The sequence below is a fragment of the Pinus tabuliformis genome, chromosome 1_1 (genome assembly GCF_031772625.1).
Source record: "Pinus tabuliformis cultivar Carrire ecotype Pingquan chromosome 1_1, CPIR1, whole genome shotgun sequence".
Lineage (NCBI taxonomy): Eukaryota > Viridiplantae > Streptophyta > Pinopsida > Pinales > Pinaceae > Pinus > Pinus tabuliformis.
Window position 1 is genome coordinate 115,353,600 of NC_142297.1, and position 26,824 is coordinate 115,380,423.

A 26,824-nucleotide genomic window follows, 5' to 3' on the forward strand; every position below is an offset into this window, starting at 1 on the left:
ATTAAATCCCTTGTGTGGAGTAAACTCAAACATTTGTTTGACCACCAGTTCCATCTGCAAAAGAATTAAATTGAATTAAACCTGGTCGTAGGAATTTGGTAAAGTATTTAAGTTCTTTTTATACGGCATATATTATTTTAACATAAAAAAAATGTGTTATATATCTTTTTTATGTATGGCATACACATTGAAAAATGTTAAGCTTTTTGTTGGCATTGACCATTCTGAAACAAAGCTACTCAGCACACGCACGGGTGAATAAAAAAAATAGAACGAAGATTGAAATGTAGTTTTTACTGCAGCGAAGAACGTGTGTTGATTTTTGTAAAGTGACTTGAGGTGTGCACAGCAGTGCATAGGAGAAGAGTGCAGTGTGTAAATAAAAAAAAAATGAAGATGAAGATTGTTGTATTTTTGCATATGGGGGGGCCGTAATATTTTTAGCGTGTTGACCATTTGAAGAACAAGGCAGCAGCAAAAAACCAATGTATATTGCACAGTAGTGCATAAAGAAAAATGGGGGGAGCGCATAAGCTTAGGTAATGTTTTTTGTTGACCAGTGTGAAGCAAGGTGAAATATCGCACAGCAGTGTGTAGAGTGAAGCAAGCAGAGTATAAAAAAAACCAAGTTGAAATGTAATTTTGGTTGGTTGCCCAAACGAGGAGGAAGCATGAAAAATCGTATGGTGTGAGTAAAGATTTTTTTTGTGAATGTAATGTAAAAATTTTACTGCATATGTAAAAATAGTTTTACAGTAGTAATGTAAAAGAGGTTTTACAGCAGTAAAAGAAAAAGAGAATTTTACTCAGCAGTGTAAATTCTCAGGAGGAGACAGAGTTTTATTTTTGTTGGCTAAATGTATTTTTTTTTTGGTAAATCCCTCTGAGCGAAAGAGGATGAATATGTATCAGGCATTATATTTTAATGAATACAAATCTCTGTGTGGGTGCGTAATACTCTGTTCTCAAGAATTTTTTTAAGCTTCCCTGTGCAAAAGATCCTGTGGAAGAAAAAAACAGAGCATTGTCTCTGTGTGCAGTTTGTTTGTTTGTTTTTGGGATTTTACCAGAAAAATCCCCAACAATGGTATCAGAGCTGATCCAGGCTCTTTGAAGGTGTCAAAGAAGTTGAAGGAAGGAGTTTATTTGCTGCAACAACTTCTCCAGCAGAGTGAAGTCTCAGGCAAAAGGATTCAGGTATTTCTCAGATTAATTTTCTGTGTTGCTGTTGAAGAAACAGTGAGTCATTTTAAAAACATAGTCAGGTATTTTAAACATAGTTAAGAATGGCAAGGTCAAGGAAGAAAGTGTCCAAACCCCCTAAGGTTGTGTCTCCCTCTTCTATTAAAATAGAAAACAAACTATTTGAAAGCATTCTATTTGAGGCTCCAAGGTTCGATGGGAACTTTGATATATGGGAAATAAAAATGAGGGCTTTCTTATAGTCTGAAGGGATTGAATTCTGGGAATCAGTGATTGATGATAGCAAGATGGATAGAGAATCCAAGGAGTGTAATGCACAAGCAGCAAAAATAATCTTGGAAGGACTGCCTGATTCTGTAAAGAAGAATCTAGGAAAATATTCATCAGCAAAGGAGATATGGGACAGACTTCATGACCTTCATGCAAAGGGAGCACTGACCATGACCATTAGTGAAGAAGAAAATTCTGAACCCATCATAGAAGCTGAAAATGAGAAGGTTGACCTCATCAAGCTTCAAGTAAAAGAAAGGGATGAAGAGCTCGTCAAGCTTAAGAAGGAACTTGATGAAAGCAAGAGGAAGCATCATGAAGAAGTCATATCAATGACAAATCAGTTGAATAAAGCAAATAAGCAGGAAGATATATTGTCAAGTCAGCTTGAACAAAGGCACAAGAGAGTGAACAAGCTTGTAGAAGAGATTGGACAGTACAAGGTAGAGGTCTCCTCCCTTAAGTCTAAACGACAAGAAGCCAGGAAACAGGCACAAGGAGCTGAAAGAAAATGGAGAGCAGTCAAGCAGAAATCTCCAAAATGAAGACAGATATCATCTCTCTTAAAATAGCAGCAGCTGAAGCTACTCGTAGCAAAGAAGAAACTGAGGAACAACTTGCAAAGAAGAATAATGAGTGTGAAAGATTGGAAGAAGAGATTGTCTTCCTCAGCAAAAAGGTTGAAGGGATGAACAAAATCATGAAGAGCTCTCAAGCCTTGGATGACATGCTCAGCTATCACATATCTCCATCTGATAAATCAGGACTTGGGTATGTAGGTGAACCCTCAAACAAGAATGAAAATGCTTTAAGCAAAGGAGATGCAAAGAAGCCAGAAAGAAATTGTGATGCTCCTAGTTCCAGCAAAGGCAAGGAGAAAAATGAAGGCTACAATAGAAGAAATCCTACTCCAAGCAGAAAACCAGCTCCAAGAAGAAATGTAGCTGATGTCAAAGAGGCAAGATGCAATGGTTATCATCAAATAATCTCAAGGCAGTAAGGCTTCAGAAGTACATCAAGGAAACCTCCATCTCCCAGGTACCAAAGTTCATTTTATGGTTATTGTTACTCTTGTTCAAACTTTGATCATATGGCAAAAGACTGTAGAGCATTTCATAGAGATAGATGTTGTAGTCTCCGACAATCTCCAAGAAATAATTTTATAAGAAGAAATCATGAATTCTTATTCATGAACAATGTAGAATGTTTCATGTGTCATAACATTGGGCATATGGCACGTGATTGTAACTTAACATGGGCTCTTACACAAGCTAGACCCATGCAAAAGAAGAAAGTTACACAAGTATGGAGAAGGAAGGAAATACAGTCTGAAAGTCCCTTGAGCTCTCAAGCTGATCTAAGTTTCTTTTAAGAAAACTTTGCTGAAAGAAAACAATGCATACAGTTAGGGGGAGCCTGTAATTATTGATCATTATTGCTGAACTGTTTTAACAGTCATTCTTTGATGAAGACCTTGTTATAGGGAAGAGATATGGAATTAAATCTGCCATAAAAGCAGAGAAAAAAAATCTGCAGGGCATGGAGGCTGCGTGGAGGATGTATTGCAGCGCAGCAGAGCGCAAATGAAATCTTTTTATTAATCCCTCTGAAATGTAATACGCAGCGGTGTTGAAAAATGTAATGTTTTTGCTTTGTTTTTAATCACATATGCAATGCAATATGCACAGAAGTGCAGAGAGGAAAAATGGGCAGCGTTGAAATGTGAAGTGCAGCAGCGCGATAAGGAAAATGAGAAGCAGTAGAACGCACAGCAGTGTGTGAGTGAAGATGAAGATGAATTCGATGTGAATCATATGCATTGTATATGAATTGTAATGCAAAGCAAGGAGACCCGCACAACAGTGCGAAGGCAGAACATAGAACAGGGGCAGCATGGAAATTTTTTTTGTGGAGCACATGCATTGAAATGCATAGCAATGGAATGTATTTTTTTCTTTTTATGTAATGTGAGAGAATATACTCACAGCAGAGTGAGTGTAATACACAGCAGATGGAAATGTTTTGTATTGGCAATGAAAACGCAAAGCGGTGAGAAGAAAATGAAGGAGGAGCATGTAATGTAGAAAACGGAAGCACGCATTAGTGCAACCATGAAATTTTTCACACAGCAGTGTGAATATGAAAAATGCAGTAGCATGAAGATTTTTTTTTGAAGAAACGAAATGTAATGGGCAGCAGCACATGTAAAAGAATTTTTTTACAGCAGTAAATGTAAGTACAGTGAGTGTGTTGTTCATTGAACTGAAATGCAATATATGCAATAGCAGTGAATGTAAGAAATATTTACACACAGCAGTGTAAATTTGTAAGTTGGGACAGAGTAATTGTTCCAGAAGAGACAATATTTTGTTTTTGAAAAATGCACAGCAGTGCAGACACAGCAGTGCTTCAGCAGAGTTAATTTTGAAGACAGAGAGAGTAATATTTTTATTGTTTTGAAACTGCATCTAAAGTAGTGTCTGGTTGTAATCCCTCCGTGAGAGGAAGTGAAGTTCTTGGTGAATCCCTCTGTTAAAGAGGAAGGTGCTTTTCAGCACAGTGTCATGGTGAATCCCTCTGTCAAGAGGAAGATGCTTTTCAGCATATACTGGTGAATCCCTCTGTCAAGAGGAAGGTGCTCTTCAGCACAGTCTCAGGTGAATCCCTCTATTAAGAGGAAGACTCTTTTGATTGTTTGTTGAAATGCATGTGAAGCAGTATTGGTGAATCCCTCTATGTGAGGAAGACTCTTTTGTAACAGCAGTTTTGTAATCCCTTTGTTAAGAGGAAGACCTTTTCTTTGTAACAAACGAAAAAAAATGATTCTGAGGTGATCGGAAAAGCACTTCCGGTTATGGTTTTCATATGGGTCTAGGAGCCATTTCATGGGCTTCTAAGAAACAACCTATCGCGGCGTTGTCTACAGCAGAGGCAAAATATGTGGCAGCTACAGCAGCAGCATGTCAAGCAGTGTGGATGAGAAGAATCTTGAGGAGCTTAGGCCAAGAGCAGGCAAAAGCCATTGGATCAGAAAAGCTTTGAATTTTTATGAAGTGTTTGGGTATGTTTAAACAACCAGCAGTTGAAATTAAGGGGGAGTGTTGGAATATTAATTCCAACTGCAGGCAGCGTGGACGCGGACGTGGACAGCAACTCAGCCAGCACGTAGCAACGAAACCGCTCAGCAAAACCACCAAAGCATATCGGACCGCCTTTGGTCAGTAAGCAGTTTCCGTATAATCGAGCCCGATTCAATTATCCTCAGCCACGTGGTCCTCTGTATATGTCAGCAGCACTGACATTTCGGAGCCTAAAGTTCAGCATAAAAATGCCTCCCGAAATCCTCCACCGCCGTCCGATCCGCTTCATCGTCCTCCGCCATTGATTGTTTCAACCTGCATACGAGCCAGCATTAAATCCCTTGTGTGGAGTAAACTCAAACATTTGTTTGACCACCAGTTCCGTCTGCAAAAGAATTAAATTGAATTAAACCTGGTCGTAGGAAGTTGGTAAAGTATTTAAGTTCTTTTTATACGGCATATATTATTTTAACATAAAAAAAATGTGTTATATATATTTTTTATGTATGGCATACACATTGAAAAATGTTAAGCTTTTTGTTGGCGTTGACCATTCTGAAACAAAGCTACTCAGCACACGCACGGGTGAATAAAAAAAATAGAACGAAGATTGAAATGTAGTTTTTACTGCAGCGAAGAACGTGTGTTGATTTTTGTAAAGTGACTTGAGGTGTGCACAACAGTGCATAGGAGAAGAGTGCAGTGTGTAAATAAAAAAAAATGAAGATGAAGATTGTTGTATTTTTGCATATGGCAGGGCCGTAATATTTTTAGCGTGTTGACCATTTGAAGAACGAGGCAGCAACAGAAAACCAATGTATATTGCACAACAGTGCATAAAGAAAAATGGGGGGAGCACATAAGATTAGGTAATGTTTTTTGTTGACCAGTGTGAAGCAAGCTGAAATATCGCACAGCAGTGCGTAGAGTGAAGCAAGAAGAGTATAAAAAAAACCAAGTTGAAATGTAATTTTGTTGGTTGCCTAAACGAGGAGGAAGCATGAAAAATCGTATGGTGTGAGTAAAGATTTTTTTTGTGAATGTAATGTAAAAATTTTACTGCATATGTAAAAATAGTTTTACAGTAGTAATGTAAAAGAGGTTTTACAGCAGTAAAAGAAAAAGAGAATTTTACTCAGCAGTGTAAATTCTCAGGAGGAGACAGAGTTTTATTTTTGTTGGCTGAATGTATTTTTTTTTTGGTAAATCCCTCTGAGTGGAAGAGGATGAATATGTATCAGGCATTATATTTTAATGAATAAAAATCTCTGTGTGGGTGCGTAATACTCTGTTCTCAAGAATTTTTTTAAGCTTCCCTGTGCAAAAGATCCTGTGGAAGAAAAAAACAGAGCATTGTCTCTGTGTGCAGTTTGTTTGTTTGTTTTTGGGATTTTACCAGAAAAATCCCCAACAGTGGTATCAGAGCTGATCCAGGCTCTTTGAAGGTGTCAAAGAAGCTGAAGGAAGGAGTTTATTTGCTGCAATAACTTCTCCAGCAGAGTGAAGTCTCAGGCAAAAGGATTCAGGTATTTCTCAGATTAATTTTCTGTGTTGCTGTTGAAGAAACAGTGAGTCATTTTAAAAACACAGTCAGGTATTTTAAACATAGTTAAGAATGGCAAGGTCAAGGAAGAAAGTGTCCAAACCCCCTAAGGTTGTGTCTCCCTCTTCTATTAAAATAGAAAACAAACTACTTGAAAGCATTCTATTTGAGGCTCCAAGGTTCGATGGGAACTTTGATATATGGGAAATAAAAATGAGGGCTTTCTTACAGTCTGAAGGGATTGAAATCTGGGAATCAGTGATTGATGATAGCAAGATGGATAGAGAATCCAAGGAGTGTAATGCACAAGGAGAGTAATATTTTTATTGTTTTGAAACTGCATCTAAAGTAGTGTCTGGTTGTAATCCCTCCGTGAGAGGAAGTGAAGTTCTTGGTGAATCCCTCTGTTAAAGAGGAAGGTGCTTTTCAGCACAGTGTCATGGTGAATCCCTCTGTCAAGAGGAAGATGCTTTTCAGCATATACTGGTGAATCCCTCTGTCAAGAGGAAGGTGCTCTTCAGCACAGTCTCAGGTGAATCCCTCTATTAAGAGGAAGACTCTTTTGATTGTTTGTGGAACTGCATGTGAAGCAGTATTGGTGAATCCCTCTATGTGAGGAAGACTCTTTTGTAACAGCAGTTTTGTAATCCCTCTGTTAAGAGGAAGACCTTTTCTTTGTAACAGACAAAAAAAAATGATTCTGAGATGATCGGAAAAGCACTTCCGGTTATGTTTTTCATATGGGTCCAGGAGCCATTTCATGGGCTTCTAAGAAACAGCCTATCGCGGCGTTGTCTACAGCAGAGGCAAAATATGTGGCAGCTACAGCAGCAGCATGTCAAGCAGTGTGGTTGAGAAGAATGTTGAGGAGCTTAGGCCAAGAGCAGGCAAAAGCCATTGGATCAGAAAAGCTTTGAATTTTTATGAAGTGTTTGGGTATGTTTAAACGACCAGCAGTTGAAATTAAGGGGGAGCGTTGGAATATTAATTCCAACTGCAGGCAGCGTGGACGCGGACGTGGACAGCAACTCAGCCAGCACGCAGCAACGAAACCGCTCAGCGAAACCACCAGAGCATATCGGACCGCCTTTGGTCAGTAAGCAGTTTCCGTATAATCGAGCCCGATTCAATTATCCTCAGCCACGTGGTCCTCTGTATATGTCAACAGAACTAACATTTCGGAGCCTAAAGTTCAGCATAAAAATTCCTCCCGAAATCCTCCACCGCCGTCTGATCCGCTTCATCGTCCTCCGCCGTTGATTGTTTCAACCTGCATACGAGCCAGCATTAAATCCCTTGTGTGGAGTAAACTCAAACATTTGTTTGACCACCAGTTCCGTCTGCAAAAGAATTAAATTGAATTAAACCTGGTCGTAGGAAGTTGGTAAAGTATTTAAGTTCTTTTTATACGGCATATATTATTTTAACATAAAAAAAATGTGTTATATATCTTTTTTATGTATGGCATACACATTGAAAAATGTTAAGCTTTTTGTTGGCGTTGACCATTCTGAAACAAAGCTACTCAGCACACGTACGGGTGAATAAAAAAAATAGAACGAAGATTGAAATGTAGTTTTTACTGCAGCGAAGAACGTGTGTTGATTTTTGTAAAGTGACTTGAGGTGTGCACAGCAGTGCATAGGAGAAGAGTGCAGTGTGTAAATAAAAAAAAATGAAGATGAAGATTGTTGTATTTTTGCATATGGGAGGGCCGTAATATTTTTAGCGTGTTGACCATTTGAAGAACGAGGCAGCAGCAGAAAACCAATGTATATTGCACAACAGTGCATAAAGAAAAATGGGGGGAGTGCATAAGCTTAGGTAATTTTTTTTGTTGACCAGTGTGAAGCAAGGTGAAATATCGCACAACAGTGCGTAGAGTGAAGCAAGCAGAGTATAAAAAAAACTAAGTTGAAATGTAATTTTGTTGGTTGCCTAAACGAGGAGGAAGCATGAAAAATCGTATGGTGTGAGTGAAGATTTTTTTTGTGAATGTAATGTAAAAATTTTACTGCATATGTAAAAATAGTTTTACAGTAGTAATGTAAAAGAGGTTTACAGCAGTAAAAGAAAAAGAGAATTTTACTCAGCAGTGTAAATTCTCAGGAGACTGAGTTTTATTTTTGTTGGCTGAATGTATTTTTTTTTGGTAAATCCCTCTGAGTGAAGGAGGATGAATATGTATCAGGCATTATATTTTAATGAATACAAATCTCTGTGTGGGTGCGTAATACTCTGTTCTCAAGAATTTTTTTAAGCTTCCCTGTGCAAAAGATCCTGTGGAAGAAAAACACAGAGCATTGTCTCTGTGTGCAGTTTGTTTGTTTGTTTTTGGGATTTTACCAGAAAAATCCCCAACACCAACCCTTATTATGTTGGAAGAACAGAATGCCAACCCGGTAGGGAACCCACTTGCTGCTTTTTATAAAACATACATAGACTTGAAAAACTATTCTTGGTAGAGCCCGACGATTGAGGGCTGGCGCTTGAGAATAACTTCAATATAGGGGCAGTCGAACTTGCAACTTCTAGCCCAGCTAGGGCTAGTCAGTGCCGGAAGGGCAGTTGATAGTCAATCATCGCCAGTGCTCATTACCATTGCCGAAAGGTAATAATCTAATAATCTGGTAATATTCTGCATGTAAGAACTTCCAAAAGCACAGTCATTAATAATCTGGTAATATTCTGCATGTAAGAACTTCCAAAAGCACCGTGTTAATCATTAAAAGAATGCATTTTTACTTTATTTAACAGTGATAAATTGCTTGTTTATTCAGACAGAAGGCTAGAGCCACAAAACAGGCTTGGTAGAGCCACAAAACAGGCTTGGTTCGAGGGTCACCATACATTTTTTTGTCTGCACAGGTATGTTTTTTTACAGTGAATCTAATTATATACTTCAGATTTAACATTGATAGAATCTGAACATTGATACAATAGGTAGACTTGAAGGACGCTTAAAACACCTTACCTTTTCTTTTGCTGAAAGGTTGAGTGTTTGAGTTCCCTTTTAATATCTGCCTCTTTGTGATGACTCCTCTATATACCCGCCTCTGTTCTCTGTGATGGCTCCTTTGGCTGTTATCTAGAGGATCCTCTGTTTTCTGTGATGACTCCTCTATATACCCGCCTCTGTTCTCTTTGATGATATGTCAGGTAAAGGTATTATAAGCATAATTCCCTTTCAAATAGCATTCATAATTTCTTTTCAAATAGAATTCTTTTGCATTTACTTAATCAATATGCTACAAGAACAACATAATGGCTTGCCTGCACAACATACCTTCCCTGACTGTGTGTGTGTTTGCCAGTGTGTGGTTCACAATTTCTAGCATCTTCTTATGCATGTACATCAGGGAGTTTCAATTTCTTGCCGATTCTTAGGCCATTGCACTGGGGCTGTGAAGAAAGAGTAAGCATACACCATACAAGCTTGAGAGAAACATTTTAATGAACTATTAACTGTATTTTTGCAATTATTTTGGTTAAAGCAGAGTAGAATATAACTTATTGGCCCCAACAATGGAGGTGCATCACTGAGTTTCAATTTCTTGCCGATTCTCAGGCCGTTGCATGCTTCTGAAACAAGGGCTTCATACTCAATGAGGATCCTGGAGCTGGAGCTATAGAGAGCACTTGCAACGATGAGCTCTCTTTCATTACTGCATGTTAGCAATGATGAGCTCTCTCTGATTGTTACATGTCTGTACAGGGACATACCAACATAACCGCTACAGATGCCAAACCAAAGTCTTCTTTGCAGTGGCAGGTGGCTAGTGGCAGGTGGCTAGAGTTGTTGGCTTTGCGGTGGCAACCAGAGATGGTAGGTGGCTGGCAGGTGGCTAGCCTTACGGTGGGAACCAAACTTTTCTTAAAATTTACAAAGAGCAAGTAAATCCAGACTTTGGTTAAAACTTTTGTTAGTACCTGCATATTCAACAACCCAGCAATAAGACGTCCAATATAAAAGTTTGGGCTCGAAAATAAAAGTTTGGATAAAAGCCAAAAACATCATATAAATGCTCTGGTCAACTCGAATTAATAGGCAATCAACGTCGTTGCGAACACTATAGTCCCTACCGCCCCAACAATGGAAGTGCATCACTGAGTTTCAATTTCTTGCCGATTCTCAGGCCATTGCATGCTTCTGAAACAAGGGCTTCATACTCAATCAGGATCCTGAGTTGGAGCTGTAGAGAGCACTTGCAAGGATGAGCTCTCTTTCATTACTGCATGTTAGCAATGATGAGCTCTCTCTGATTGTTACATGTCTGTACAGGCACATACCAACATAACCGCTACCAATGCCAAACCAAAGTCTTCTTTGCAGTGGCAGGTGGCTAGAGTTGTTGGCTTTGCGGTGGCAACCAGAGATGGCAGGTGGCTGGCAGGTGGCTAGCTTTGCGGTGGGAACCAAACTTTGCTTAAAATTCACAAAGAGCCAAATAGCAAGTAAATCCAGACTTTGGTTAAAACTTTTGTTAGTCCCTGCATATTCAACAACCCGGCAATAAGACCTCCAATATAAAAGTTTGGGTAAAAACTTTGCTTAAAATTCACAAAGAGCCAAATAGCAAGTAAATCCAGACTTTGGTTAAAACTTTTGTTAGTCCCTGCATATTCAACAACCCGGCAATAAGACCTCCAATATAAAAGTTTGGATAAAAGCTAAAAAACATCAAAGCTCGAAAATAAAAGTTTGGATAAAAGCCAAAAACATCATTTAAATGCTCTGGTCAACTCGAATTAATAGGCAGTCAACTCCGTTGCGAACGCTATAGCCCCTACTATGACGGAGGTAGGGACTAATAAGACAAAATAAATTCTCAGATTTCAGTGTAACCCTGTGGAAAAGAGACCAGTACACGTTTCATCGTGTTTTTATATATCCCTGTCACAACACAGGCGTTTCACAATACAATCCTCCCTCGAACTTATCTGCCCTTTTGAAATAATTTTCACAAAGGTCCTGCAATCAATTTTTATCCGTCTCTTCCACCATCCGAAGCCCTCCCATTTCTGTTTCTACTTTTCGTATGGCAATGGCTGCCTCCACTTCTGCTGATTCTAGCAACGATTCCAGGTTCGACGTGTTTATAAACCATAGAGGGCCAGACGTGAAGCGAACCTTGGCCAGCCATCTGTATCGCAGCCTTATTGGCAAGGGACTGCGAGTTTTTCTCGACATCAAGGAACTAATAGAGGGTAAAGATATGTCTGACCAAATGAAAGGCGCTATTAGGAGCGCCTCTGTCCATATTGCAATATTTTCTCCCACATATGCGGATTCACCGTGGTGTTTAGACGAGCTGCTGCTCATGTTGGAGTCCGGGGCTCCTATCATTCCAGTGTATTACTATGTATCGCCTGCTGATCTTAGGTTGACACATGGCGAAGGAGTCTTTGCTCGATCTCTGCGGAACCTTGCCAAGAAGATAACGTATAGTTCAGAACCGCGTTATGGTCGCACCACTATTGAAAAGTGGATAAATGCACTTTGTCAAGTTTCAGACATGAGCGGTTTGGATGTGCTGGCTTTCAATGGGTGAGAGCTCAACCTTCCCACCCGGGATTGCTTTTTTTTATTATTTTTGGATTGACATGTATAGACGTTTGTTTCTGACTAGTTGTATTTATTTTCTCCCAAATAACCAGCGACGAGGGCAAGTTGGTACACAACGTTGTTGAATCTGTGTTGAGGAGGGTGAAGCCAGAAGCAGTGGAATCAGCCGAAGTGGATGCCTCCACTTCTGCTGATTTCAATGACGATTACAGGTGCGACGTGTTCATAAGCCATAGAGGGCCAGACGTGAGGAGGACCTTTGCCAGCTATCTGTACCGTAGGCTTATTGGCAATGGGCTGCAAGCTTTTCTCGACCGGCGGGAACTGCAATCCGGAGATGTGTCGGTTCTTGAAATTCAAGCCGCTATTAGGATCGCCTCTGTCCATATTGCAATATTTTCTCCCACATATGTGCATTCAAGCTGGTGTTTAGACGAGCTGGTATTCATGTTGGAGTCCGGGGCTCCTATCATTCCAGTGTATTACCATGTAAGGCCCTTTGAACTTAAGCGGATACTGGGCGCAGGAACCTATGCTGCATCTCTACAGCAGCTCGCAAAGAAGAGGGATTCCTCTGGTCAACCGCGTTACGATTCCACCACTATTGAAAAGTGGAGAAATGCACTTTCTCAGGTTGCAGGCATCAACGGTTTCATTCTAGAGGACAATGGGTGAGAGCTCAACCTTCCCTCCCGGGATTGCTTTACTTTATTATTTTTGGATTGACATGCATAGGCGTTTGTTTCTCACTAGTTGTATTTATTTTCTCCCAAATAACCAGGGACGAGGGCGAGTTGTTAGACAAGGTTGTTGAATCTGTGTTGAGGAGGGCTGCAAAGACACAGAAAGGGAGTGCAGCAAAATATCTAATAGGTTTGGATGAAAAGGTGAAAGACTTCGAAAATAAAGTTTTTTCTCAAAATCATCGAAGTGCCAAACCTCAAGTCGTGGGGATTGTTGGCGTCGGCGGAGTGGGAAAGACAACCCTAGCAAAAGAACTCTTGAATCGGAAGAGAGCACACTACAGTAAGTCTTGTTTTTTATCTAATGTGAGAGAAAATGCGAGGCTAGGCCTTTTAAATTCTTTGCAAAGACAACTTCTTAAAAGCTTGACTGGAACGGATGCGCCGATAAACAGTATTGATGAAGGTAAAGAGGCGCTTAGAAAACATCTCTCATCTTGTCGTGTCTTAATGATTATAGATGATGTAGATCAGCTGAATCAGATTCATGCAGTTTTTCCAGTTCAAAGTAATTTCCTGTCAGATAGCTTAGTAGTGATTACATCTCGAGATGAAGGGGTGATCAGAAGCTCAGGAGTTGAGAATGCAGCAATTTATGAGTTAGAAGGGCTTGATCATCAACATTCCCGACAGCTTTTCTGCGCCTATGCTTTCAACCAGCCCAATCCTATTGAAGGATTTGGATCTCTCGTAGATAACTTCTTAAAACCCCTAAAAGGTTTGCCTTTATTTCTAATAGTGTTTGGAGCACATCTCAGTGGTAATAATAACCGATTGTATTGGCAACACCAATTGGAAAGACTTCAACAAATACCTCCGGGTGAGACACAAGAAATACTTCAAATTGGTTACGACAGCCTCGACAGGGAAGCAAAGCAGATGTTCTTAGACAGTGCGTGTTTTTTCATGGGACAAAAAAGGGATACTGTCATAAGAATATGGGAGGGATCCGGCTGGGATGGTCGTTCCGGGTTTGAAACTCTACAGTACAAATGCCTTTTGGAACTGGATAGTGAAAATAATATAGATATGCACGATCACCTTCGGGATTTCGGAAGAGCTGTTGCTGTTGCTGATGCTTCGTTGCCTCGTCTTTTGCATTCTACTACCCATATTAAGGAGCAGTTATCTGTGAGTGCTGAGTCATCAATCTCATAGATTATTCCATAAAAATCAGCTTTCGATTTTGTAATTTTTTTGATATTTTTGAAAATGGAGAAGTCATAGCCATCATTTTTCAAGAACGAACGGGTATCAAGGTTCAATTCTGTAATTTTTCTTTTATCATTTTCCAAACATGAAAGGTAATAACTATCATTTTTCAAGAATGGACAGGGAAGAGCCGTGCGGGGCATTAAGATGGTACTGGGTGAAGATAATGATGATGTTGATGCATTGGGCGCTATTGATGTGAGGAGCTTGGAACTTCTTGATACTGAAAATGGTATTTTGGAACGCCTTTTGAGAAGGCCGGAGGAGCAGGTCCCAAGACGTCTCATATGGCTACGGTGGAACAAGTGTCCCACGCCTTCCCTGCCTTCGTGGCTACCAATGGAGAGTTTAAGTGTTCTACAAGTGTCCGGGAGCAAATTACAAACATTGTGGGAAGACGAATCAAAGGTAAACAGAAAACTATCGTGTTAAAGTTTTCGTGTTTCTTATTATTAATTTAATATATGGCACCACACGGTGTCAGAAAGATACGAAAGCGTTTTATTTACATCGAAGAGGGACTAAGATGTATTTATAATTGCAACAACGCGTGAATATATTTTGCAGGCACCTAATTTGGAGTTGAGGGAGTTAGAGATTAATGCTCCGCTCTCCAACATTCCAGGGTCCATAGGGCTGCTGAAGCACCTAGAACGCTTTGTCGTCTGCAAGTATTTCTCTGGACATGTTAACCTGACAAATTTGCCAGAAGAATTTTGTAGTTTGAAATCGTTGAAAGCCTTGGTGTTAACAGACTGTTCAAAACTGAAGTCACTGCCAGAATTCTTTGGTCGTTTAAGGGGACTCCAACATATTGATCTTTCATTCTCCAGCAATTTGGAGATGCTGCCCAGTTCTTTCATATACTTATCGCAACTCCGACACATCAATGTCTCATATTGCCGCGATTTGATGATGCTGCCGAAATACCTTGGTGATTTAACTGGCCTCCAACACATCGATATGCGTGGCTGTCATAATTTGCAGAGGCTACCAGATTCCTTTGGTGATTTGAGGGACCTCCGACATATCAATCTCTCAGGTTGCCACGATCTGCAGAGGCTGCCCGATTCGTTTGGTGAATTGAGATACCTCCAACACATTGATCTGCAGGCGTGCCACAATTTGGAGAAGCTGCCCGATTCTTTCGCTGATTTAAAGAACCTCGAGGATATCAATCTCTCAAATTGCCACAATTTGAAAAGCCTGCCAGAGTCTTTTTGTTATTTAAGTAACCTCCAACACATCGATCTCTCAGGATGCCATAATTTGGAGAGGCTTCCAAATAACTTCAGGAATTTAAAGAAGCTCAAGTATTTTGATGTGGAGGGTTGCGCTAATTTAATCATTGACAGTGTTGAGATAAATGAAATATCAGTTAACTTACCATTGGCACATCGAAGTCAATTGGAGCAATTATATGATTGATGCATAGCTATGTTATGAAAGTATGAAAATGTTAATTGGCAATCACCATATAGTCAATGCTGATGATTATAAATGTAGCTCTTCAGGGTCTTCCTGTAGCTGCCATGGCCTCCACCGTGGCAGAGAATGAATTCTGCTTAGGGAGCAGAGTCTTTGTAACTGCCACGTATTACGTTTGATAAATGAAAATCGCCAAAGTCATGCGATGTGTAGATTTGAATATGAAAGAAAATAGAAATTGCTTTGAATAGTGTATTTTATTCTCCCAGAGACTTTTTCATTTTAATGGTTTATGTTTATTACGATGCAATTGTCTGAAATTGTAATTATATCATGCAGTATCCTGAAGTAAGAAATAAGAAGACTTGTGAAGTTTTATTATTGAGATGCGTCAATATTTTATAGCTATGCACCAGCAGTAGTCTGGAAAATGCCTAGCAATGCCCCAAACTGCACTGGGATGGAAGTAGTGGAACAATTGTGGCAACAAATGAGCTGTGAAAATTCTCGGAATTTTGCAACAAGCCGTAATCTTTTCACTGTCAAAATTTATTAAATTTAATATTTCTTAAATGTAAGGTTATTTATTAAGTAATATTTTATATGGTATAGTATAAAATTTGTGTATTTTTTATACAACCTAACTTGTTTAATTCAAAATTGAAAATAGTTTTGTTATATTTTATACTGCAAAAAATTTAAAATTAATATGGATTAAATGTTAAAAAATATGAAAGAAGACAATGTGTCGCCCTGTCGATTATAATGACCCTAAAGTTATTAGGAATATCCCAATCATGATTTTTTAAAATAAATTTTTTGATTTATAATTTTTGATTTACTTTATTAATTACAAATTTAGCTTTAAAATAAAAGGTCAAATTGAAAAGATAGCTAGCCTTATAAGATTAAAGTTTGTTATTATTTTATTAGAGTAATAACTAAAAAGATGGTCAAAATGAATTTTATTTTGCTCATGAAAAATTATATTTTTTATTATAGAAAATAAAATTATTTTTTTGTATGTAATGATGTGCATTTAAAAGTTAGCTAAACAATTATTTAAGAAAAAAAACTAAATAACAAGTTGTAAAAAGCCATTATCATATCCAAAAAATATGTCCATCAACAAAATATGCATGAAAAATAATAATTGCATTACATACATATCCTTACATATCCTCTGAGTCACCTCTGAATTTTATTAGAGAGACCAATAATAGGTAGAATTATATCAAGTCATGTTAAATCTCCATATGAAAGCCCTCTATAAAAGGCCAATGATAATGTTGCTTTAGATAATGAGTTGGAGTTTCTTTCCTTGTAAATATGACAACATGAGATCCGATCAAAAACATGTTGTAAATTTTAAATTGCTTCAAAGATTGGGTACAATGCGTGCATGTCACATCTTGAAATCTCATTAAACCAATTTATAACAATCATAGAGTCGCAAAAAATATGCAACTGATGACATCCCTTTTCAATACCAAAATAAAAGAAGAAGCTTGAGGTACAGTAACATAGAACAATTATTTGAGCTTATGCCCAGGCCAATGATGGGAGAGAGAAAGTGGCATTGGCCTGTGCTGCAACTTTGTTAGGAATAACAAAATTGTCTTGGAATATTCATTGTTCCTTGATATACAAATTCCCTAGCTAATAATTGAAGGTAAATTCCTGTTCTTTTTTGGATTTGTTTGTTCCCACCACTACTTCCATGCATCATTGAAAGATGCACTCTACCAATTTGAAGTGATTCCCAAGTAGTTTCTTGCAGAGTTCCAAACTCCCAAAGTGAATGGGAAGGATAGGAAATGGTGATCCACAGAGTCCTCAACATTTTTAAATAGAGAACACCAGTTGGGTCGAGCCATACATCTTTTTTTTTTTAAATTATCCCCTTTCAGGACTTTATTTTCTAGAATGCACCACTGAAAAAAACGCACTTTAGTTGAGTATCAAAGTTTGCATAATTTCCTCCACCTTCAAGTCAGCTGCCCCGAGCTCCTATCATCAACAGTAAGCATATAACCTGATTTTGGAAAATATTCCCCAAATGGTGAATGCATCTAATATGAAGAATATTCCATGTCTCTGAGATGAACATGGGAGATGTTGAAAGAAGTTATTTAATATTTACATTGTTTAATGTGGTTGATTGACAGGTTGAGCTAGTTGGCATCTACCCATCCCTAAGCCCAGATAGATGTATGAGCATTATGGGCGAGCTAGTTCAAAGTATTCCTTCCATCTGTATTTAGAAAATTTACTAGCTCATGAGGCTGCGAAAGTTTTCTCCACATCCCACCCAAAGATGAATACCAATCCTCACCTTTTTTCCATTCCCAACTTTCCATTCCAGGCCTTCTTCAACCATTGAGAAAAAAACATAAGACAAATTACTAGATAACTAAAAATTTTGGCCTCTTTTTTTTCGGGGAGATAATCCATTCTTTAAGTTTGTAGGGGTGGACATACTTGTTGGATATAACAACTATCCACAAACTATTAATCGATATTAGTCTCCATCTAACTTTCACAACCAACACCTTTGCAAAGAGATGGAGGTTTTTTAGACCCCATCCACCCCACAACTTTGGAAAATAAATTTTGTCGCATTTAACCCAAGGGAGGACCTGACCATATTTTAACCCCAAACATAAAAACTGACAACAAATCTTGCGGGTAGAATTTAGAAATATTTTTGGGATCTAGGATAAGGAAATCCAAAATACTGGAACAACTTCCAAGATGGATTTTATAAGGATAAAGATGTATTGCATTTTCTTTTCTCAACTGAGCACAACTTGGAAGTGCATAACCTATCTCTTTGCTCATTGAAATGCTCTGACCCAGACTTAATCAATTTCTGCCTCTGCTTGAGCTCCTATTTCCTTTTCTTGTTGCTTGAGGAATTAGGCCCCTATTATTTAAGAAATTCCTCAAATTGAATTGCACAATTCCTTATGCTGATCATCTGACTACATGCAACACCTATACACTCAAGACTAGTCAACAACTGATATTACATTTCCTTGGAATCTCCACCAAGCCTAGGGAACTTGAATTCTCTGCATGCACTAGTTATTTTGGATTGATTGATTAGTTAACTGGATGATCATTGAGTTTGACTGAAGTCCCACTGCACAACTTAATCCTCCATTATTTCCTCCAATAGTTAGGACTAGTTTAACTGAAAACAACCTTAGATAAATGACCTTTATTGCTACAAATTAGCAATCACATATGCTTAACTAAACTCTAACTCCTCCAACGCAAATTTACTAAGTAAAATGGGTGACATAAGCCATGTCACACAAGTTAATATCATCCAAGTTGTCTGCTGATGTGGAAATTCAAATTTTCTCAATTTAATCAAGGCAAAATCAAATTGAGAATTTCTTGCTGCATTTTTTCAACACTCCCTCTCAGCAAGAAAGGGATTATCAACCACCCTTATCCTGCACCTGTGGAACTCAAACTTCCCTCTTGACAAGGCCTTTGTCAAAATATCAGCATCTTGTTCCTATATCAAAATGTCCTACAACATCATTATTCGCCTCTGCACAGAATCCCATAAATGGTGGTATCAGATATCTATATGCTTAGATTGATCGTGAAAAATAGGATTCTTAGAGAGCTTGATGCAACTATGATTATCACGGTAGATCATAGTTGAATCCATCATTTGTCCAAAAATTCTAACAAGTATATGTCTCTTCTAGATTGCCTCATGTTGTTTAACTTGTCGCCATGTATTATGCTTCTACCGAGTTGAGCACCACAAAAATTTGCTTCCTAATGTACCAAGAAACCAATATGGACCCAACACTCAAAATTCCACCTAATGTACTCTTCCAGTCTAATGGACTCCCCACCCAATATGCATCTATGAAGCCACAAAACTTCACTCCCTCTGCATGTATGTACGATATTCCAAACTGGGTAGTGCCTCTGAGGTACTATAGAACATGCTTAGTTTCCCTCCAAAATAATTTGGTCAGTTGAACCATAACTTGGCTCAGCTAGTTGACTACATGGCACATATCTAGCTGTGTGTTCACAAGGTACATCAATGAACCCACTAGATGTCGATAAATTGTGGCATCCACTTCCTCACCTGAAGTGGCATCCTTCTTCCTCTAGTTGGTCACTAAAGGTGTCTTGTTGGTTTCAAAAATCTCCATGCGGAACCTCTGTAGTATCGCATTTGCATACTTTCCTTAAGAGACAAACAGTTCCCCATTTCCTTTCCATACTTCCAATCCGAGGAAGTAATGCATGAGACCCATGTCCTTCATTTCAAAATTCTCTTGCAAGGTCTTCCTTACAAGATATGATCAATTCTTCATCACCAGTTAAAATCAAGTGATCAACATATAAGACAATAATCAACAATTTACCTTCTACCAAGATATGATAGAGTTTTTCATCTGTTTCACTTTTGGTGAATCCCAAACCAGTGAGATAGTTATTGTAACACCCTCCTCCCACATCTACACAAGTAACTGACCAACTAGGGTAAACATGTGACAAGAAGTTACTATGATATGATTCGACTCCCTATGTGTCAGTTAAGGAAGTGGAATTGGTGGAACACATCACACAAACCTTCCACATAAACCACAGAACTCCCAGGAGCCATCCCAACCACTTAAGCAACCAAACCCTGAGTCCAACTAAAGTTTTAGTGAATCAAACCCCTGGATACTCCCATGATATGAACCAACATTCATCGAGGAAGCTGTTGGAAATAATACTGAGAGGGGGGGGGGGGGGTGAATCAGTATTAGAAATTTAACAATTTTTCATTTCCATAAACAAATTGATATTTGCTACTTCTGTTAATTAAGCCTGCGTATATACGCAACCGTGTTTAGAGAAAACTGTGTATATCTTGCAGACTTCTAATTTAGTTAGCTGATGTATCAAAACCATAAAACAGTAATCAAGTGAAGTAAACAATATAGGCAATCACACACATGAACACGAGATATAAGGTGGAAACCCAATGTGGGTGAAAACCACCTGTTGCAATTTGTCTCTATCTTCCTTTAATAAGAAACTTCTTTTTACAATATTGCTGTACTGGTGCAGTCTTATACTAGTACGCAGGCTTCTACCTGCAGAAGGCTACAACCTTCTCTCATTCTCCAGCTTCTCCTAGAAGGGAGCTACAACCCCCTTAGCTCTTGTACTAGCTGATGTACTAGTACGTGGTGCTGACCTACAGAAGGCTACAACCTTATATTTTCTTCCAGGGACCACGTTTCATAAATTTTCAGACTGGATCCATCAATAACATCAATCAAACACCAAATGTATGTGCATCAACCAATATTCTTTGCACCAAACAAAACTGAATCAAACAATTACTTCTCTGAATGTTGTAACCAGAATACAGTGACAGTGACCAGATACCAATCCTGAACCCAGAACACTGTAGCAATAAATAGAAGTAGCTAAAACATATTTTATGAGACGTACGCTACTTCAATATGTATAACCTACGTGCATACACTGCTGTATTAAGGGAAACCTACATATATGCTGTTTTGAATTACCGAACCAGCGTGTATACGCGCCTTTGCAATGCCGAACCTTTGTACAGATCTATAAAAGATAATTTACCCTTTTCAATTATTCAGACATCAGTTATACCTAGATTATCAAATTTATAGATCAAGTCATGCGCCAAATATAATAGATCAAAATCACAAAGATACTTCTATTCAAGCCTTAAGATCTTGACCCATCAATATAAATTATTCTTCTTCTAGTGCTCAGGTTCCTCCTTGATTCAGATCCAGCTATGCACCATAACCCAATGACTAGTATTCTAGATCTTGCTCTTCATCAGATATTCAATTCTTGAGTGTCTTTGCCTAATGATCTCCTTCCTCTTTTATAGTCTTAGGCCTTACTCAATACCATGGTCCAAAACCACTTATAACCAATACTTGGGACCCAATACCTGGGTTCAACACTTCGGACGAGATACCATGGTCCAAAACCATAGGTCCAAATACCAAGGACTAAATACCATGGACTAAAAAAAAAGTTTTCCCACATGTACGTGCTTTTCCTTGCATGAAAGTGCGTGCATACGCATATGCGTCTTTTGATCGGCGATCCTGCATGTATACGCGACTTGGTTAAGTGGAACCTGCGTATATCTCTTTTTCCTTCATTCTGAGAGCCTGAACTGTGATCTGTCATCTGAGTGAGTTGCCATCAAGGACAACACCTGTGTCATAGTGCCAAACCTGTGTCATAATGCCAACAATCTCCCCCTTTGGACTTGATGGCAACCCCAAGTCACTCAAAGTCATTCTCCCCCTTTTTCATCAAGGGCAAAGGGTTATGCTCCCCCTAAGTCATGCTGAAATCTCTGCTCTGTTGTACTGTCCATGCTCCCCCTGACTGTAGGCAAGGTTTGCAAAAAAATGTTCTACAAGAAAGAACATGACTCTATACATCATAAATGACCTTCCTATCACCAAAGACTGATACATACATTCATCTCCCAACCAAGTGGGGATGTACCAAGATTGACTCATCCACCCAACCAAGTGGGGATACACCAAAAGTTTATACATGATAAAACAAGAACATTACATTATCCATCCCAGGCATAGTGGGGAACCAAGATAGGTCGTTACATGACCTTGATAATAAGAGAAATACATGACTTAGAGACCAAGTATCTAAGACAAGACTATGATAGTTATCAGCAACTATCATCAGCAGCATCTGTCAATCATCATCCAGACCAGCAACCATGATCTCCCTCTGCAACTTTTCCACTGAGATCTTCCAAGATAATGCCAACAATGCATTAATAGAAGTATATGCTCCCCCTGAACCTGTGCCAGATGGTCTATGTCAGACCCATATCATACTCTTTTCATCCTGAGTTTGGCACACTGTTTGTCTTCAAAGCAACATATACGTGATTATATCCATAGAAACCGACGTATGTATGTGGATACGCTTCATGAAACTCGCGTACAACCATTGTTCTTTGAACCAGATAAGTGTCAACAACAAGATGATGCATCAACTACTCCCAGCTTCTGTCTGAGGTATTCAAATGTCTCTCTAGGCAGTGGTTTGGTGAATATATCAGCAACCTGTTCCTTGGAGGGGACATACTCCAATTTGACTTTTTGTTCAAGCACTTGTTCCTGGAGAAAATGATATTTGATAGGTATGTGCTTGGTCTTGGAATGCATGACAGGATTCTTTGAAATGCTGATTTCACTTGTATTATCACATAGAATGGAGATGGGTGGAGTACAAGTGATTTGAATGTCTTGCAGTGTTTGTATCATACAAAGGAGTTGTGTGCAGTAAGATGCAGCAGCCACATATTCTGCTTTAGTTGTAGATAATGCAATTGAACTTTGTTTCTTGCTGAACCAAGATACTAATCTGGAACCCATAAAGAATGCACCACCACTAGTGCTTTTTCAGTCATTCATGCTTCCTGCCCAATCTGCATCTGTATATGCATGAAGTGTGAGATCTTTATCTCTAGGATACCATAGGCCATAGTTTTGTGTTCCTTGAAGATATTTGAAAATCCTTTTAACTGCCTGAAGGTGTGCTTCTTTTGGATTTGCCTGGAATATTCCAACTATTCCCACTACATGCATGATGTCTGGTCGGGTACTTGTCAGATAGAGTAGATTACCAATCATGGATCTATAGGTTGGTTGATGTACTGCTGGTGATTCATCATTTGCGCTGAGGCTACATCCTGTTACCATAGGGGTACATACTGGTTTTGAATCTTCCATGCCATATTTCTTCAAGATCTGCTTGAGGTACTTGGTTTGTGATACAAAGATACCGTCTTTGTTTTGTTGGACTTATAAACCAAGAAAATATGTGAGCTCACCAAGAAGGGACATTTCAAATTCTTTCTGCATCACCAAGGCAAAGTTTTGACTCATGGCTTCTTCATTGCTACCAAAGATGATATCATCAACATACACAACAAGTATTAGAAATTTATCATTGTCAATTTTTATATATAGATTGCTATCTGCTGATCCTTTTGAAAAACCTTGTTGATGGAGGTATTTGTCCAAATGATAATACCAAGCCCTTGGAGCCTGTTTAAGACCATAGAGAACCTTTCTGAGTTTGCATACAAGTTTTGGGTCATTTCCAAGGATGAATCCATCTAGTTGCTCAACATAAACTTCTTCTTCTAAGTCTCCATTTAGAAAGGCAGATTTCACATCCATTTGATATACTTTGAACTTCTGAAAGCTAGAAAGAGCAAGGAACATTCTTATGGCTTCAAGTCTAGCAACCGGTGCAAAAGTTTCTTCAAAGTCTGTACCTTCTTGTTGAGCATACCCTTTACAAACAAGTCTAACCTTGTTTCTAATAACATCTCCATTTTCATTCAACTTGTTTTTGAATATCCATTTGGTCCCTATGACATTCTTATCATTAGGTCTAGGAACCAATTCCCAAGTGTTATTCTTTTCAATTTGCTCAAGTTCTTCATTCATGGCCTTGACCCAACATTCATCTTTGCATGCTTCATTTACATTTTGTGGTTCGATGGAAGAGAGCAATGCTAGATAGCTTGAAGCTTCTGTAATAGTTCTTATTGTTTGAACACCTGCCTCTTTCTGCCCCAAAATTTGAGTCTTTGGTTGTTTCTTTTGGACATACCTAGATGGAGTCTTTTCTTCTACCCTTATCTGTTCTTTTCGTGCCTCAGAAGTTTCTTCTTCAGTATTAGTCTGATCTGATGTTGAAGGATAGTCCTCATCATCTTCAAAATCGTCGGTTTTTATCCGCTTTGGATTGTTTCCTACTTCATCAACCACCACATCAATACTTTCAACAATTTTTCCAAGTCTTTTATTGTAACACTTATATCCTTTGCTTCGGGAAGAGTAACCAAGGAAAATGCCTTCATCTGCTCTAGGTTCAAACTTGCCGAGCTTTTCATCAGTCCTTTTGATGTAACATTTGCTTCCAAAAACTTTGAAGTATTTTACAGTAGGAGACTTACCATACCAAAGTTCATGAGGAGTTTGAGTGCTATTTACCCGGACGTTTGTTTTGTTGAGATTAGTAATGGCAGCAAATGCAGCTTCACCCTAGAAGGTTGCAGGAGTTCCTGACTCATCAAGCATAGCACGAGCCATTTGTTGAACCGTTCTATTCATCCTTTCTACCACTCCATTTTTCTGAGGAGTCCTTGCAGTAGAAAATTCCTTTCTTATTCCATGTTCTTCACAAAAGTCGAAAAATTCATTCGAGGTAAATTCCCCTCCTCGATCAGACCTGAGGCATTTAATTTTGCGATCAGATTCATTTTCAACCAAGGCTTTGAAAGCTTTGTATTTATGCTTCAAAAGTCCTATCCAACACATCCTGGAAAAGTCAATAATGAACAATATAAAGTATTCTTCTCCACAAGGTGAATTTTTCCTTGATGGACCACATAAATCAGTATGGACAAGTTCAAGTGGCTTACTAGTTGATCCTTCCTTCTCATGGAAATGTGTTCTGGTTTTCTTACCAAACTGACATGATTTGCATATTGTATTGTCTGGAATTATGATGTTAGGAAGATTGTGAACAGCCTGATATTTGCATGCTTTCCTTATCTGAGGGAAGCTTAGATGCCCCAATCTTCTGTGCCATAGCCAGTGTTCATCATTCTTTCTTAGATAGCATTGTTTTGTCCTCCCTTGAGTATGTATAAATTATTTGGAGTTCTTATGCCTTTGATCATTGTTTCTCCTGTATCAAGCTCACGAACAATACATCCATTTGATCGAAATACTACCTCATTTCCTTCATCACACATTTGACTAACACTCAATAGATTATGCTTTAAACCATCAACATACATAACATTTCCAGCCTTGACCTTTTCTTTTAAAAGAACAGAGCCTTTACCTTTTATGAGTGCAGGGGTGTCATTTCCAAATAAGACCTTCCTTTCCTTTTCTAAGGCACTATATGACTAAAGTTTTTCTTTATCACTTGTCATATGTTTCGAGCATCCACTGTCGATGTACCACTGATTTTCCTGTCCTTTCGCATATAAGGCTATACCACATCTTTCTAGTTGCAGTTCTTTCTTTCTCTATGTTTTGGGACCCAATGAAGCTTGCTCCTTCTCAGATGTTTGCCAAAACTGACTCCTGCATTCAGAATCTTCATGACCGAAGTTGTTACAAATAGAGCATTCTATTTCATTTTCAAGAGCAGAAAAGTTATTGTAGGTCCTCTTCATGATCCCAGTCACACTCCTTTGATTTCGTGCTTCTCTAGTCATAATGGTCTTGTAGGCAACATATTGAGCAGCTTTGTGTCCAAAGTTATGACATGAGAAACATTGGCCATTAAAGAAATTCCTGCGATTATCAAATCTACCTACCAGGTGATTGTAGTTTCCATTGACATTCATTCTTGAGGCAAATTGAGAAGTATTTACCAGCAGTTAGTTGTAGCTTCTGTTCATCCTTGAAGTAGATTGCCCGATTTACCTGGTGATCCACTTTATGCCTTTGCTGACGATTTTCACCTATTCACTTCTCCTTGCTGCATCAAGATAACTTTTGGATGTGGATGGCTTATGTGCTTGAGATGCTTCTTCAGTATATCCAAGACCTGTCTTGATTAGAGGAGAACGCTGCACTTTGATAATCTCATCTAAAGTTTCAGATCCTTTAGCAAATCTAAGATTAAGAGCTTTTGTTTTCTCAATATATTTTCTAAGTCCCACAATTTCACATTTTAACTTTTCATTGTGTTTTTCCCTTTCAGCAAGTTGGAATGTCAGAGTGTCTATAATCATACTCTTTTCTTCTAAACAGATTTTAAGTTTAGAAATTTCTTCATAGAGATCATCTTCATCTATAGCATCCAAGAAATCATCATCTTCAAAAGCCATCAAAAGTCTATAATCATTACCATGTTCATCTTCATCACTATTTGAAAGTCCATCACTGTCTTCATGTGTATAATAGCTCTTCTTACTTACGTTATTTTTTCTATTACATTTAACTAGTTCCTTACCTTTATCAAGCTTATCTTTATGAGGACATTTGGCTACATAGTGACCGACTCTTCCACAAGCAAAGCATTTGAAAGGTAGCTTACCTCTGAATCTTCCAGAACCTCGTTGAAGGTTCTTGACAAAGTTTGATTCTTCCTCTCCTTTTGACGTATGTCCTGACTCATTGTATTCTCCTTTTCCTGAAGTTTTGAATGTGGCTTCTCTTATGTATGATGGACCCCCTTTTCTCATTTCGAAAGCAGTTAGGATTCCGTGCAGCTGTGACATGGTGATACTCTTAAGATTCTGTTTTTCTTCTATGGCAGAAACTTTTGATTCAAACTTAGAAGACAAAGATCTTAAAACCTTTTCAACTAAAGTAACTTCTTTTATCTCTTCACCCAAGTTTTTCATGTGATTAACAATATCATCTATACGTAAGAAATAATTAGCCACACTTTCATCATTGTGCATTTTGAGAGTTTCATATTGAATTCTGAGAGATTGTAGTTTTGCATGTTTTACCTGATTGTCTCCTTCATAGCTTAGAATGATCTTGTCCCATATTTCTTTGGCGGTTTTGAGCTGCATAACCTTGACGAATTCTTACTGAGATAGACTCTCCAATAGAGTATTTACAACCTTTGCATTTGTTTCATACTGCTTTTTACTAGACATATCTGTAGGAGTTGCTGATGGAAATGTGTATCCTCCTTCCACGATATCCCAAACTTC

The 26,824-nt window shown here is 38.5% G+C and overlaps 1 protein-coding gene across 1 annotated transcript; it reads left to right on the forward strand.

Moving 5' to 3' along the window:
- The first annotated feature begins 11,011 nt into the window (after positions 1–11,011).
- Positions 11,012–15,238, forward strand: LOC149211917 (disease resistance protein Roq1-like). Its single transcript, XM_089390498.1, has 5 exons — positions 11,012–11,644; positions 11,755–12,333; positions 12,444–13,536; positions 13,741–14,025; positions 14,185–15,238. The coding sequence occupies exons 1-5, from the start codon at positions 11,136–11,138 to the stop codon at positions 15,043–15,045; spliced, it is 3,327 nt and encodes a 1,108-aa protein (XP_089246624.1). The 5' UTR covers positions 11,012–11,135; the 3' UTR covers positions 15,046–15,238.
- Positions 15,239–26,824: the final 11,586 nt, after the last annotated feature.